General features: G+C 45.3%; 1 protein-coding gene across 16 annotated transcripts in view; it reads left to right on the top strand.

The window, feature by feature from the left end:
* RGS6 (regulator of G protein signaling 6) overlaps positions 1 to 15571 on the top strand; it is a 234561-nt gene that overhangs the window by 192595 nt on the left and 26395 nt on the right. For all 16 annotated transcript variants that reach the window (XM_046941385.1, NM_001199452.3, XM_040700588.2 and 13 more), the window contains 2 exons: positions 1974 to 2099; positions 8930 to 9116. In XM_046941385.1, coding sequence (XP_046797341.1) covers positions 1974 to 2099; positions 8930 to 9116 — 313 coding nt within the window. The remainder of the gene's footprint in view (positions 1 to 1973; positions 2100 to 8929; positions 9117 to 15571) is intronic.

The raw sequence follows: 15571 nt of genomic DNA, 5'->3' as shown, positions 1-15571 counted from the left end.
TCTGTGTAAAAACACGTGTGATGTGGGATGTGAAAGGTGTTGTCCCCTGCTTCTCTGTAAGTCACAGAAGCTGGTAATTAGTTCCCTGGTCTCTGCCTCTTTTCATATAAAATCAATATTTTGGATTTCTTTTTCAGTCAGTTTCTCTCAATTTCTCCATCCTCCCGAGCAGGGTTACAAACAGATACAACCCCTGCAAAATACTACTCTGGAGGAGCTCCACCCACAATGTAATCCAGGCATCATTACTTCTGGGTCTGTTGAGGTGGCTGAAAACTCCTGAAAATATTTATGTCCCCCCAGGGAATATAATCAACCCAATGTCATGGCCTTATTAAGAATTAGAGTAAAAGCTTTGTTATGATTTCAGAGTTACAGAAGGCGATTCTCCTGCTGTGTTGTTGTGAGATGAGAGAACAAACATCTTTGTATTTTCATGTTATTCGCTATAGCAGGAGACCTCCTTGTGTCTGAGTCTAGTTGCAACTCGCATGAATAATTGAATGATTCCCAAGAGCTCTGGTAGCCCTTGTGCTGCCTGCAAGGCTGTTTCTTGTGTCAGGAAAGCGGAGCCCCTGTTCAGGGAAACTAAGCCCCTTTCCCTTCTAACGGCAAAGCCAGCTTCTGAGCAGGGTCAGCGCTGTGCAGCTCGTCCTTTGTGGCACTGGGGAAATGCCTTGGAAAGACTTCTGTTTTAGATAGCACTTTGGCCTTTTCAGTTTGTGCAGCAGCAAGCAGAGTAGCTGCTGATCTCCAGAATCATCAGGAAATCCCCTGAACTTGGCTGGTGCGTAGCTCTGCACCAGCACAGCTCTCATGTCCCCATGTCCACTGCGGCTCTCTCAGCAAAGGAGGAGCCAGCCCCAGCGCTCTGCGCCTCGAGTGAGGACATGCCCATCAGTGTTGCTTAGTCTCCGTAGCAAGAGGAAATCAAAGTGGGCATTTTATTTACCCCTGTGGCTTATTTGTCTTCGGCACAGATCGCCACCGTCCCCTAAGGCTCCAGGATTAGGAATCACTGTGGACATGGCAAGACATACAGTTTAATAGATACGTACTGTTTACAATGGCTCTACTGTCACAAACGTGAGCAGCTGAACTGTGCTTTAATGGCTGTCTCATACTATGACGCCATCACACCAGAAGCTTTCAAACACTTTGTGAGCCCGCATTACGCTCTGATGTAGGCTGTCTTATGGGATCCTCGTGATTCCTAGGCAGTGCCTCTCCCCATAGGCATCTCTGCAATATGTCTGGCAATTCAAACAACAGCTTATGTAAGCAGGGTTGTATTAAGAAATAATGTAGCAGAAAGGTTGTGAGTGAATTTGGATGCCTCCACATCTCAGAGTCCCAGCTGAGACACAAAATAAAGAGTCTGATTGTCATGGAGGGGAAGAGGGGGTCACTTTTTAGTCTTGCAAGACTTGGGTACCCAAAAGTCAGGGGCAGTGAAAAATACAAGACCACAAAGCAGTAGTCATTTCTTAGAAATCTTGTCCTCTCTGCTTCTCAGTGGAACTGCTTTTTTAATGCAAATGTGCAACTGAAAATCTGAAGGCAGTCCCAAGTTAGCAGCCAGCACTGTGTGGGACACAGGGTGATGCTCTGGAGCTTGCCAATGGCCCAGGGAACATTGCTGGCACATTTCTGCCTTGACATAAAATAAATGGTTCTTTATGCAAAATGTACAGGAAATTTCACTGAAAATATTATCATTCACTGTCTCTCTCATTTTGCCATATAGGCAGCACCCAAATAACACAACCGCATTAACCATCACCCTGGTCTTTATAGCTCTTCCTTGTGTGTTGTTTGCTAACATGTATCTCTGGGAATTCTTAAGGAAAGAGCCACCATCTCCTTGTCTGATCATCTTTTTCCCTTTGCTGCTTAACAGGAACAGCAGCAGCTGCTGGGACAGCAGGCAGAAATGCACATTCCATCTGTTTTTCCCCTCTCTCTCCAAACAGCAAAGAACCTAGTCAGCAGCGTGTGAAAAGATGGGGCTTCTCCATGGATGAGGTGCTGAAGGACCCGGTAGGACGAGACCAGTTCCTTCGTTTCCTGGAATCAGAGTTCAGCTCAGAAAACCTCAGGTGAAACCGTTTTTCACTTGAACTAAATAAACGGGGCTAACCATACTCTCTTGCATAGGTGAAAAGCAGTGCTTGATCTGTGCTGAACTTCTGAAAACACCAATTTGAGTAAAGCTGAGAATGGTAAGGCCTGGTCTGTAGCACTGCTACAAATGCCTGTACTAGAATGATAAAAAGTAATCCGAGGAGCAGTGTTTAGCACAGTTAGTGTTGTTAAGTAAAACATGCATATAGGCTTGCAAAGTTTGAATTTGGTGATGTGACATGGTTTGTAAGCCCCCAAATAATACATAGAATTTGTGCATGTGTTTGTGGCGGGGGTCATGTGGAGGAAATATGGGCTGGTGTTCATGTGGCCAAAAGCTGTTGCTTTCCCTCAGCAAAGCAGGTTTGCATTCGCTACTTTGAATTCTGGCATCTCTTAACTATTTGAGAGCTTGACTCTCACTGTATTAGAGTTCTCTTCTGTGGGTGTTTTCGGTGCATTGTGGCTTCCCTCACTGTGAAGAAGTCAAAACTTCTAGTACGAAACGTGATGTAGATACTGTGGCACAATTCTGCTGCTTCAACTACAGCAGGAAAAGGCAGCAGGAATAAGTTGCTGATTTAGGTGGGCCAGGAAGCACTTGGTGGTGGTGGCACCAGGGCAAGCTGCAGCCACTGGCTGGTGCCAAAGTCAAAGTCTGAATTGACTAGGTAGGGTGTCAGTGTGCACTCCTGTGCTCTCTTCGTTGCTACCTGCAGTGGTCTTCACCAGCTCCTCCTTAGTCTGGAAGACAGCGAAGGGTCCAACAATAATGTCACTTGACTTGACGAGATACTGCAGTATCCAGCAAAAACACCCACTTTTTTTTTACACAGTCTAAATTGTATGGCTGAGGCTGTGCTGTGATGCCTTCTCAGCACACAGATGGGCACAGGGACGGCCCTCTTCCAATGTGCCTCATCGGTATCTGGCAGATGCAGAGTGCTCCCAGTTTTACTGTCAGACTCAAACCTGCCCAAATGATGAAGAAATGTGCCACCAGCTGAATGTGCAGTTGGTCTGATTTTGTGCCTTTGCTGGCTATGAGAAGCTTTGGTGCTGCTCTCAGTTTATACCAGTTCAGAGCTTAATTGCACAGTCTTGAAATTTATGTTTTGTTAAACTTCCTTCACTCCAACAGTCACATGCATTAGTAAAGCATATGAACAATTGCCACTTTATTGCAGTCTGCTAGCGTGTGAGATCTGAGAGTGAAATTTCCCAGAAATTGACTTCAAATGACATTGGAACTGACTGTCATATTTATCGTATTTGCTTGCCCAGGGAGGGAGAAGTACAAAAAGCATGGCAGTAGCGAAACAGTGGAAAATCAATGCACTTTTATGTTAGTGATTTTTAAGAACTTGAAAGTTATTTTTAAGATAAACAGGCAAGTGTTGGTAAATTACATAAATGAAATTGTCACTGTATTGCTGAACAGGTACTGAACTTGTATGTGCTTAATGACTGCACTTATGTATGTTGGTACTCCTTTGCAATTAAACTGTAGTGATGAAGTGCAAAATTAATATACTACATTGAAATGCTCCTCAAATGGGTTTCCTGAAATATATTTGGGGTTGCACTAATGAAATCTAGCAGGTTTTACCACTAGTGGGTGTCCCCCGGGTGCATCCTATTCAAACAGATGGAGAAATTTTCATTATTACAAAGCAAGCATTTACCTTTCTCAGTCAATCAGAGGTGCTCCTCCTGTGGATGTGCATTCTTGTTGGTTATGAGGAAGCCTGTAGCCATGGGAAGTTGCAAATCAGTGGGCTGTGATAGAGAGGTTAAATCCCACATCCTTTCTGGAAGACTCTGGTATCATTCTTAGTTAATATTGTATCATTGCTTTCATTCTTACGGTGTCATTACCACGGTACTGGCTAACGTGGTATCATTATGACCTAATACTGGATCAGTATTAGTAGACCTGCTTGGGGCTATAAATAACAATTCACAGGACATAAAGGTAGAAGTATTCCTAAAGAAAACCGGAACAGGATGGATTGTGAAATGCTGCGAAGCAAAAGGTGGCTCCCTAAGGTTCAGGTGTGGCAGAGAAAGCTCCTGAGTTCTCATTAAGTGTATATGGTGGAAAGGAAATCAACTGCTGGATGCTTAAACATGCAAGCAGAGCTTAAGTCATGCCCATCAGCAAGGCTGGAACCTGTCTTACCTAGGCAGTCAGCTTGATAGCACATGCCTTCTTCTGCGTAATCTGGTATCAAGGCTCCCTTCAGCGTGAGAGAAGCTGAAGAGGAGTCAGTGGATCACCAGGGAAGGATTCATTTCAGCTTTAAGTGAAAACAAAACTAAGTTACACCATAAAGCTTTCCTCATTCTCCAGTATCTCTAAGTCTGAAAATAATCCAAGTGACAGTGTGTGCGTGGTAGGCAGCTATGGTTAAGTGAGATGCGTCCCACCCAAACTCTGGGAAGCTGGGAGGAATTTTCTGAGGGCACAGCGTGTAACCCCTTGGTAGAGAAATCACTTTTGCAGGTGTCTGTTAAAGCCCCTCCTCCTAGTAATGGTCTGGAGACATGGGAATTGTCACTGCAGGGACGTGTTCTATCTTGGGAGCATCAGGTGGATCTTTGTTAATGCTGGCAGTAGTCCTGCTGTCCTAAGGACAGATCTGTGAAAGTGATTGCTGGAAAACCTAGAAATTCCTGGTGGTGTAGAAAGGAGCTTCCTTCATGAGTGCGACTGAGAGTGCTTTGACTGTAATTCAGTGGTATATCGAAGGGACCACATTCTGTCCCTGTCCAAAATCCCAGGCTGGATGGCAGTGGGGCATTTCCATGTCTTCCTAGCTGAGAAAAATCAGTACTGCTGGGGTCTCGAGAGAGGCACTGCCAGAGACAGCAGCAGATCAGCCTCCGTCACCTCCCAGGTCTCCTTCCAGCTGTGTTTCTGTGTTCTAATATACTTGCAGGATCATGTCCACCAGTCTCCTGGGCTTGACTGAGCCCTGTAACTTATTTATTTACTGTCTGTCCATTATTTATGTGAGAGCAGGAAAGCTGGGCAGGTGGGTATTTTTCTCTCTGTTTTTACTTTAACTCTTTTTCTTGCTCTCTTCTGTTTTCCATCTCTTCTGCTGTCTTTTGTCTACAGTTTGTTTTGCCTCCGCTTATATTTTAAGTACCCAAAATGCAGCAGACAAAATGACAAAGCCTCAATTAAAAAAAGAGCCCACAGAGAGTTGTATACATTTTTCATGTCCGGCAAATCTCATGAGACACCTCAAGATAGCTGAGATGTTCATCTGACCAGTGGATTGATTTTTTTTTTTTCCCAGCTTCAAAGGACATCAGCTGGAAGGAGAAAGCTGGGTGGGAATGTGGGACATGCTAATTTTACCCAATGGGAAAGCAGACTGCACACCTGTTTATGGGCCTAAGTAGGGAACACATGACACCTTATAGGAATGTGCTGTGGAGCTTGCAATATAGCAGCACGGGTGTTTTGTGTGCTGTTGTGAACACATGTTGCAAATGGATCTGGAAAAGAATTTTATCTGCAGAAAGCGTTTCTAACTTACGTGATGCCTAATGGCCAAAACATGTTGCCAAATTTCTTTTCTTTTAAATTTCTTCAGGAAATGAAATTTTGGGACATTACAGAAAGGAGACCTATTAAGCAAAGGGAAAAAGTACTCAAGCCAATACTTCTACAAAGCAAAACCATTCACACTAAGTTGGTAACTGTTCTGGAAGCTGTCCCTGAGCTCAGGCTGTAGCCTTTCCCAGCAGCCCCAGGTGCCACTGGTGATGTGGGTGCCCTGGCGCTGGTGCCCCGGGAGCAGGGATCGATCCCTGCCGGCCACCAGGCGGCACGGGCGCTCCACGGCCGAGGGAAAGCAGCGTGGCATGAAGTGATTTTCTGCTGCCTTTGCCTGCGAATCACACGTACTCATTCAGGAGACCTGAGCCTGGTCGCTTATGAGCAGAGCTGCTTCTTGAGCTCTGCGTGGCTTTATTCAGTTCTTGGCAGACAGCCAGATGTGCAATGGGTGCTGCTTGACCGCAGAGAGCCGCATCCTGCCCCAGAGAGGAAAGAGATGGCAGTGAGAGGACCTCACGGCCCAGAAGTGGGGTACCCAGCCTGGGGGAGGAGGAGGGAGGACAGACGAGGGGAGGCAGCAGGGCAGTGGGTGTGTTGTTTCCCATCCCTACTGCACAGCACTGGCTGGGAATGCTGCAGCAGTGAAGGAGCAGGGCTGTGCTTGCCCCTAGCACATGGCCTCGCTGAGCCACCAGTCCCAGCACGCCTCTTTGAGGGCGGCTTTCTGCTGGCCTCAGCCACCCCATGCTCACCGCAGCCATAAAGCTATGCAAGAGTGTGAACACCCCCCACCCCCGTCTGTGAGGATGTGTGCTTATTTTGTACCTTCATTTGCCCTCCCAGCTGTGCTGTTAAATTGATGGTTTTATCTTGTCGAAAGGAAATGAGAGCAAGGCTGTCTGGTGAGAGATGCAAGATGGGCTGTGAGGCAAGAAGAGGGGAGCATGGTCATGTTTCAAACCAAGGGTCACTCCAGAACTTCGCTGCCAACCAGGGGTGCCACGTCCTGCCCTGGGATAATGTTGCAGCACCGTCTTTGCGCTGACAGTCTCTCCTCCAATCATCCGTATTTTGTGTCTGATTCAATTTTGAAATTCATTTCTGTGTTGCACCATATCTCAGGAGCAGCCCCAGGGCTTCCCCAGCAGCCTTTTTGCTGAGGGCATCTGCAAGCTGCCCGCAGCACCCTGTAGAGGCAGAGCAGGCATCTGGAGCTCCAGGAGCTCCCTGTGCCGTGAGGAGTCTGCATGGGATAAAGCACCATTACAGGATATCTCCCGCGAGTGACAGCAAGTTAATTACATGCTGGATGAGGCTAGAATGCTTTATGTCTCTGACACCAGTTTAGGATGCCGTATTATCAGCCTTCTCCAGATCGAACATTCTGTTTTGTAAAGGGCAGAGAACCTGCAATCAGGGCTGCCTTCCCCCCAGTGCAGGCAGTTCTGTGCTGCTCCTGATCTCCTGCTGGGGAGGACATGGGCAGACATTTCCCTTCTGCCCCACACAAGGTGGCTGCCATGGGTCAGCTCCCAGGGGAAGGAGGAGGGAATGCAAGATCTCATATTGGCTGTTCACGGGCCTGGAGCCAGCTTGTGCTCCAGCATTTGCAGGATTGACTCAGGGAGTGTTTGCTCAAGAGCTATAAAACTAAAGGTAGCCATTGTATGTCCGCACCCTTCCTGAGCAGAAATATCTGCTGCTGCCTTACAAGTGCTCTAGAAATGCCATAGGAAGCCTAGCTTATGCACTGAATTAAGGATGGGTTCTCATAGCAGAGAATTTGCCTGGGAGACATGGCTGTGGGGCTGGGTACCCCTCTTTGATGTTCCCTGGCTTTCAGATATGAGCTCAAATGAACAGCTTTGAAATTTCCACCAAGGCAAAAACCCCCTTTGCCTTGAAGAGGCCATTCTGCCTTGGGCATGAATTCACAGTTGCTTGCAGTAGGAAGAGCTTGTTCTTGTTAGCGTCAGGTTGGTTTGGTTGGGTGGTTTTCAGACTGAGCCAAATGGTTATTAGAATGGATGGTGCTCCTGTGCTGGCAAGCTGTCACTTCACAGTGTGCCCCCTCCCATTCTGCCTCCCAGGCTCTCAGGGCAGAACATTTTCTGTCTAGCCAAGTGTTAATCTTAAAATGTCCCAGCTACTCCGGGTTGATTAGCATCTTTCTTCTTTATGCCTTTTCTGCATTTGCAAGTTACCATCATGTCTGCAATTAAAAATTGTCAATTATTTTTTTCCAAACAGGCCCTTTTCCTCTACTGCAAGTACGGGACGAGGCTAAATGGATTGGCAGCCTCCTTTGATGATGATCCCCCCCCTTGTTTCTGTGGCAGCACCAGGAAACCCTGCTGGCAGCTAGCCCAGGGGCCAAAGCAGCACAGGAGTCACGGGGACTGCTGGCTTCTCCATCCTCCCTTGCTGCCTGCAGGGTTTTGCTTTAGAACAGACCGCCTCATCTTCCTCCCGACATGGGGGAGCATTTGCTTTACTGCTAGTAGGCAGGGCACCAGTGAATAATTTGCGATGGGAAATGAGGCTTTCAGATAAAGTTCAACTCATTTATTTGGTAGTCTTCCATAATTAAAAGCGGGGGACGCATGATTTTCAATATTGTGCAGCTCTTTCACGTGCCCCGAACAAGCAGTGACCTTGGCTCTCCCTGCAGAGCACAATGGCACGGGCATAACTGGGTTCTGTATTCATCCCTTCCCATGGCATCCATCTGAATGCTGGTCAGTTTACAAGTCTCAAAAATAAAAAGAAAAAAAAGAAACGATTTCTCTTGGTTGGTGCCACAACTTCACCCTGGAAATGATATGAATATTAAGTTTGTTGTTCTGCGTTTTGCATCCTCTGCAGACAACAGATCCTGCAGGCAGAAAATACCAGCAGATTGCAGTGGGGTGGTGAGAAGCAGTTCGTGTTCCTCGTCCAGCTGTATGGGCTCTTGAGGTTTCCTGCTTGCCTGCCTAATGTCACACTTCTGCAGAGATGGTTTGAATAAGGATGTTTCGCTTCTTAAAGTCACTTTTCTGATCTTAACCACATTGTAATGGTTTGGTATAAAGTATATCACACCTTCCCCCAAAGTCATGCTAAATGGAGAGCCTTCTGCGAACTCAGCTGCCATTTGGGACTCTGCCCAGGCTTATCAACAAAATCTTATCTAAATCTCTCTCCTCTTATCTTATAAGTCTCTCCCATTTTGATTTTTGCCCACTACAGGTTCTGGTTGGCTGTCCAAGATCTCAAAAAACAACCTCTACAGGACGTGACCACCAGAGTGGAGGAAATCTGGCAAGAGTTTCTAGCTCCTGGGGCCCAGAGTGCTATCAACCTGGATTCCCACAGCTATGAGAAAACAAGCCAAAATGTCAAAGACCCAGGGAGATACACATATGAAGACGCACAGGTTTGTTTTTGATTTTATGGAACTACTGCTAATAAAACTCTCGGTTTTACCATGATGTCCCACTATCACGTTGTCACTGCTCACTTGTAAGAAGAAGGAGAGAGGCACAGTTGGAAGTGACTTTGAGGGTATCTATTCAAGCTGGGCAAATGATATCTTCTTTGAATCTATCAGCTATTACAGGCTAATGCTCCTCTGGGAACAAATGTTCCAAAATTTACAAGACTGCAAGGCGCAGCGAGCTGTAGCCATGTCTCAGAGAAAGCAAAGATGAAAGAGTGCTATAAAGTTCAGTTGGGCTCTCTGTACCCCCTGTCAACAGTCTGTCACATTCTCAGAATGGCTGATATCATATCAGAATTCTGATTAATACACTTGCTCTATCATTAATTCATTTATAGCTAATTATATCTTCCCAACCAAAGCCCAAACACAGCTTCTCCTCAAACACAACTAGGAACTTGTCTTGCAGACAGTGACTTAGAATAACGTTAGGACAGTCAGCAATGCAGTGAGCTTAATCCTTCCCTCCTAGGGGCCCCGTATTTATCAGGGAAGTTTTACTGATAAACTGTATACAGAAAATGCCTTTAGGAAAATAGATAATCTGTGAAAAACCACTACAAGCTAGGATAAAACAGCATAACCTTCTGAAAAAGTGAAAATGTCATTTTATAAAGGCTGAAAAAGGAAAAAGGAAGAACGAATCTTTTGGGCAAATATTAACAGGGACAGAATCAAAAGATATTCTCCATAAAATCATTTTTATCAAGAGCATGTAGTAAAATCAACAACAAATGAAAAGAATCCTTGCTCTTGTATTTTCTTTAAATTGGTGTTCAAGGGCAGTTCTTCAAAATACTCTGCTAACAAAATATTTTCATCTCAGGGGAGATGTTGAGGACCACTTATACAAGGTTAGGCAATGAATTTTTCAAACCAGCATCAAATACTGTATTTTCCTGAATGCAATCCTGCTCCTTAGGGCCTACGTAGAAGGAATGTGCGCAAAGTCTTAAGGCAGTCCCCTGTGAATATCAGACAACATAAATGTTCTTTTTAAATCTGAGAAACAGAGCAGTATAAAGATATTCCGACTAAACTGTATGTTATTTTGCTTTGCAGTTGTAGTGAACTAGAACTTCTGCAAATTTACATTACCTGGGAAAAAAAAAAAAGATGGTAAAATGCCGGCTAAAGAAGATAGGTGAATAATGGAGGAATTAATTCAATTGATAAGTAGAAGAACAGAGAATAAGATGGATGTTTAGGCAATGAGAATTTAATCAGAAGAAGACACCAAGGATTTAGGTTTGAACCGATCAGTTTACAATGTAATTGCTGTTCAAAGGGGAGTTGATGAAATCAGGCCAGTGCTCTTGCAGTTAGACTGCAATTTTAGCTCTTGAGTTAATTTTATTTCAGAGGATTTTTATGTTGACTGCTGTCCTCAACTCATCTCTTTTGGTTCACTGAAATAGAAATACAAGGCAGAGGTAGACCTTCAGGCCCAGCTATGGTCATCTCCGGGGCAGAGTCTGCCACAGTACTGATGGGGATCCCTGGTCACTTTCTTGTACCTCACAGTGGGCTCTGGTAGCTCTGCAAAGACCAAGCTAGCTGTTTCTGACTGCCTGACCAGATAGCTAAGAAGCAGGTATTGCCAGCATGCCTCGTGCCCCAGTGGAAGCTGGCACAACGTTGGCTGATACTGCCTCACCTGGAGAGGGACCGCTCCTGTTCACACCTCCACTTCATGGCAGCCCACATAGGTGCCCCTCAGTCTCTCAGGTGCCCTCCTGGTATCTCCCCCCATCAGCACTGCCACCCTGGGGACTCTGTTGTCTCACAGACCTGCAGCAGGCAATAGCCCAGCTGCCTTATCTCAGCATGCTGGCACCAGCAGCCTGAGCTCACACACATCCCACATTCCTAGGGATTCAACCAGACACAAGTAGTCAAAACAGTCCGCTGTGGGAGAGAAAATATAAGTGTTGTCCTACCCTGGGTAGGTTTAGCATGGAGGAAAATAACTTAAATGTCCTTGTGAATAAGGGACAAGAAAAGAATTAGTTTACTGAACAGGACATTCTTTGAATGCTTGCAATGCGGGGACACTAAGATTATGAGGAAAGAAGAGTTGGCTGGACTGAGAAAAGGAAATTGCAGCTTCTGAAATGGAAAATACGACAAAGTGATGTTGCACTTTAGCCCATGGGCAGATCTGGGAGACCCCTAGGATGTCGATTGTGTATAAAATGCATTAAGAATTAAAGCATTGGGAAGAGGAAGGTGCAGCAGAGTCCGGTATTCATCAGCCTAGTGACTGCCTGATAGCCGTAAGTTGATAACAAAGCATCATCTTTTATCAGGTGTTTAACAGTCTACAGGGATGTGGTGCTTTGTGTAACCTTGGCTCCCAGCCCCAGAGAGCTTTCCCAGATGCTGTACAACCGTGAAGGCCAACACAGAAGGCAGTAGAGATAAATCTGGTCAGACAACTAGAAGAAAACAGAAAGAGGGCTCCTGACAAACATGCCTCTCACTTGAAACCTCTGCATCCCAAGGCCATTCAGTGTCTGAAGACAAATGGCCTCTGCATTCACAAAAAAGTGATACTGAATATCTTAGCTCTAAATATCCTCAAAGAGCTCATAATCTAACCTGACTTTGGGGTGTGTTTATTATTGATGTTAGAATTCACTCATGCAGCACCTTCTGTTGATTTGGTGCTGGACTCCTCCAGAGGAGAGCCTACCAACAGAGCTGATTATTTTCTGCTCTTAAACAACTGTCCACTGAGTAAAATATTACAATTATTGAACCATTTTCACTCGGGAGTGAAGCAGCTTTTAATACATGGGGCACCATCAGGAAAGGTCAGTTCAATTAAACAGTGAACTACTTAGCAGGATCGGTGCTCCCACTGGAGTTATCAGCATCACTGAACAGCCCCTGTGGGGACCTGCAATATGAGGCAGGCACAGCCAGCTTTGGAGAGTAAATAGTCTTTGGTCCCTTCAAATGGCCTCTTTTGGCTGATGAAGCTGCTGACAGCCAAACTAATTTGTCTTTAACGTGAGAACTCAAAGTTATGAGTATGACAATTATGGCTAATCTGCACAACGTATTTTTTTTAGCAGTTTTTCCTTCATGTCAGGCATCATCTTCCCTCTCTTGAAATGTCTTTCTACTCTCAGGAAGCCTTTAACCCCTGCCCCAGTCCCATCAATCCCATAGACCTTGGCATTGTGAGCTAGTATTGTAAGGATGTATTTTGTTGCCCGATATTGATGTTTGCTTGTAGGGGCATTTGTTGGTAGGCTTCAGAGCCAGGCATACGAGCATAAGGTAAGCCGTGTAGTTGTCTGTGCTATTACTTTTCTGCTAACTTTGTTTATTTTTCTTCTTCTATAAATGAAATAGAGTTTTAGAATGACATTCCTATACCTGAACTAATTAGCTGTTGTTTCTGTGAAGATGATTCAGGGAAATCCAGTTCTAATCTGGGATCCGTTAGGGATTTTAGCTGTACTGTGCAGATCCTTAGCTAATTCTTGAGCAGATTTAGATCACAGTGCCAAACTCTAAGCTGTTCAAACCAGAAATGTACCTGGCCCAGATCTGGACCCAGTTCGTGCTTTCCACTGCTGGTGCTGGTAACAGAAAGCCAAGCTCTTGCAGGATTTGTCAGTGGTCAGTCCTCAGGTTTCATTCTGGTGCCACCAAGAAGCTGTGAATGTTGACATAAGGTGATGGGACCCTATTGAATTAAAAAACTCTGAGTGAGAGCAAGGATCTCTTGGAAACGGAATGTCATTTTCTACCAAGAAGGGAAAGTAAGGGGTGACCTTTCTTTCACTGACTTTGTTTTTTTAAGCATGCACAGGATGTGAAAGCAAGCATAGAGAGCAGCATATTCATGGTGCCTATTCACCAAGCATACAGAACTCCTTTTGTAGATGTGGAGCTAAATCACAGCACGGAAGGAAAACGTGAAAATAATCATTCATTGTATGCATCTGGATCACCTTTCATGTAAGAACCCGAGGAAAGATTAGTGTTATTTTCTTTAAGTTTCACCTAGTCACCCCAGTTACCTGTATGTCTGTCAAGGATAGTAACTTGGGATAGAAAACCAAGCAGTTCTGGTTGGCGGTATGGGCAGTCAGAAGGGGACATGGGGCAGGCCCAGGCACCTTGCCCTGAACGGTGGCTCGAGTGGCCTCGAGCCAGCACTGCTCACCTTGGGGTTTTGAAAGCACTGCTTTGGGGTGTGCACAAAGTATGTGCGTGCACATACACACACAGTTCCCGGTCCTCTTGCAGGCCTTTGGCACCCTGATGCTGCCTATGAACAGTAGAAACTTCACAAGAATTTGGCCTTTATTTTCTTCTCCCCTTTTGGCTCTGATTCTGTGGTGATGGAGGGGAAAATCTTCCCTTGCAGTGCTCTCCAGGAGATGCAGCCTTCACCAGAAATCTCACTGTTTCTGTGTATTTGTTACATGTACGAAGAAAAATGCAAGTTCCTCCCCTGTGGATTTCCCAGAACAACTTATATCTAAACTGAATCTAAAACCAAGAGTCCCACAAATGCACCCAGAAGAGCAATTAGATGCCTGCAACAAAAATAGGAAAGTGATCGTGGAGGGTTATGCTGGTGTGTCTGATGCTGCACAAAGCAGGAAATGAAAGACTTGAAGCAGAGGTCAGTGTAAGAGCAGATAGTAAGTGTTACAACTTTCCTGAGACTTTTTCCTAAATGTACGTACACTCTGCATGTCAGAAAGTACACTTTTTTTTTTTTAATCTTTGGCTTTTTAATTTCTGCTTTAATAGTCATATTCTGTGAAAGAATGTCTTAACAAGCAACTTCTGTCTTTGCCAGGCATCTCCTAACTCCAAAGAATACCTTTGAATGTATGGCATTAGAAAGCCTCTGGCTTGCTTAAAAATTGAATTTAACACTCAGGTTGGTTCTCTGTGAGCCCTGTGCCAGCACCATGCATCTGGGTTGCAAGAAACAACCATTTCTTGCAAAGCAAGAGCCTTTCCTGTTTGTGTGAAAGTCAGGACGTAGCCGACACTATTCTGTTTCTCCCAGGCAGTGAGCAAAAGTGTTTGCAAATGCATCCCTCACCTCCTGAGCAGCCAGGACTCCACAAGTCCACCTCTTGTGGACGGTAGGTGAGCAGTCTTAAAGATAAGTCAGTGCCACACCTGCCAACCCACATACTGTGGGAACATTGCAGTCTAATTGCTCTAAGGTTTGCTGTTTCTTGAAGAGTTCATCTTTCCAATTAAAAATAATACTCTGTAGGGAGATCTATCAGCGATGCATTTCACACCTCTCTTCTGAGACCACAGCAGGTATGAATGTTGATCTTGTGCTGTCTGAATTGCATTAATCTGCAGACAGATATAAGATTTTGCTAAGTATTTGTAGCATAGACTTGAAGAGTTTGAGCTCAGTCACTTAAAGGCTTGCCCAAGGGGATATAGCAGTGCAGCCAAAATGCTTACGAGACTTGGAAGGCGTTTTTTGAATCCAGGATATATTCCCTGTGTCAGCATCCGAGCAAGATTGGTCATACCTACCTCAGCATCACCACCTTTACTCAGGAGCTGGATGCTGCTTGTTTCTGTAAGGCTGCATCCTGCCGTCACTGTCTCCTAGGGGACATAGATTGCCCCAGTTTAATTTCTGCTCTGTCAAGGATGTTGCATGTTCCTTCCCAGGGTGGAACTCAGCTTTTTTTGGCAGGATTTTCCCTAGAAAATGAGGAAAGAAAAAGCTACGGATAGCCTTGCAAAGATCTTGGTCAGAAAGTTGAGTAGTTTCGTCTAATGGCTGTACTGCAGCATGTGTAAGAAGCGCAAAGAGCCATTTTGCTGCTGTGTCTCCTAGGTACTGTATTGTTTGGAAAAGAGATACCAGTCTTCCAAGTGTTACATGAGATTGTCCCCCTCCTCCCAGGCAAAACCTGTCCACTTGGGCTTTTTGCCAGTAGCCGGGATTTGGCCCACATTGTGAGAATCAGCCTCTTAGCCACGATCATTGTTCTCAAAACCTAAAGCTGCTCACACAGCGTTAGACTCCCGGCAGCCCACTCTGGTCTCCCTGGATAGCCCTTGCTATATTTAGGACTAAATCCTCCCGCAGTACCAAGCTGACCCCTAAACTGCATGGTGCTTGGCAGGGCTCTGCCTTCTGCAGTGAGTCTGCCCCAGCCCCAGCAGCACTGCAGCCCTTCTGTACCTCTGAAGGTATGAAGCAAACCAGTTGTCTCACCCATTTCCAGAGGAGCCAGGGCTGAATTGATGTGTTACTTTTATCAATGCGCTTTCGCACAGAAGATTTACATTAGGCTTCTAACTTTGTATCTACAGGGCTAAACAAAGGATTTCTGTGTATTACTCAAAATGAGCTCTCATTGCTTACAGTGATTTCT

This window comes from Gallus gallus, chromosome 5, assembly GCF_016699485.2.
Source record: "Gallus gallus isolate bGalGal1 chromosome 5, bGalGal1.mat.broiler.GRCg7b, whole genome shotgun sequence".
Classification (NCBI taxonomy): Eukaryota; Metazoa; Chordata; class Aves; order Galliformes; family Phasianidae; genus Gallus; species Gallus gallus.
Note: the sequence above shows the minus strand (reverse complement) of the source record. Positions and strands in the feature narration are given on the sequence as shown.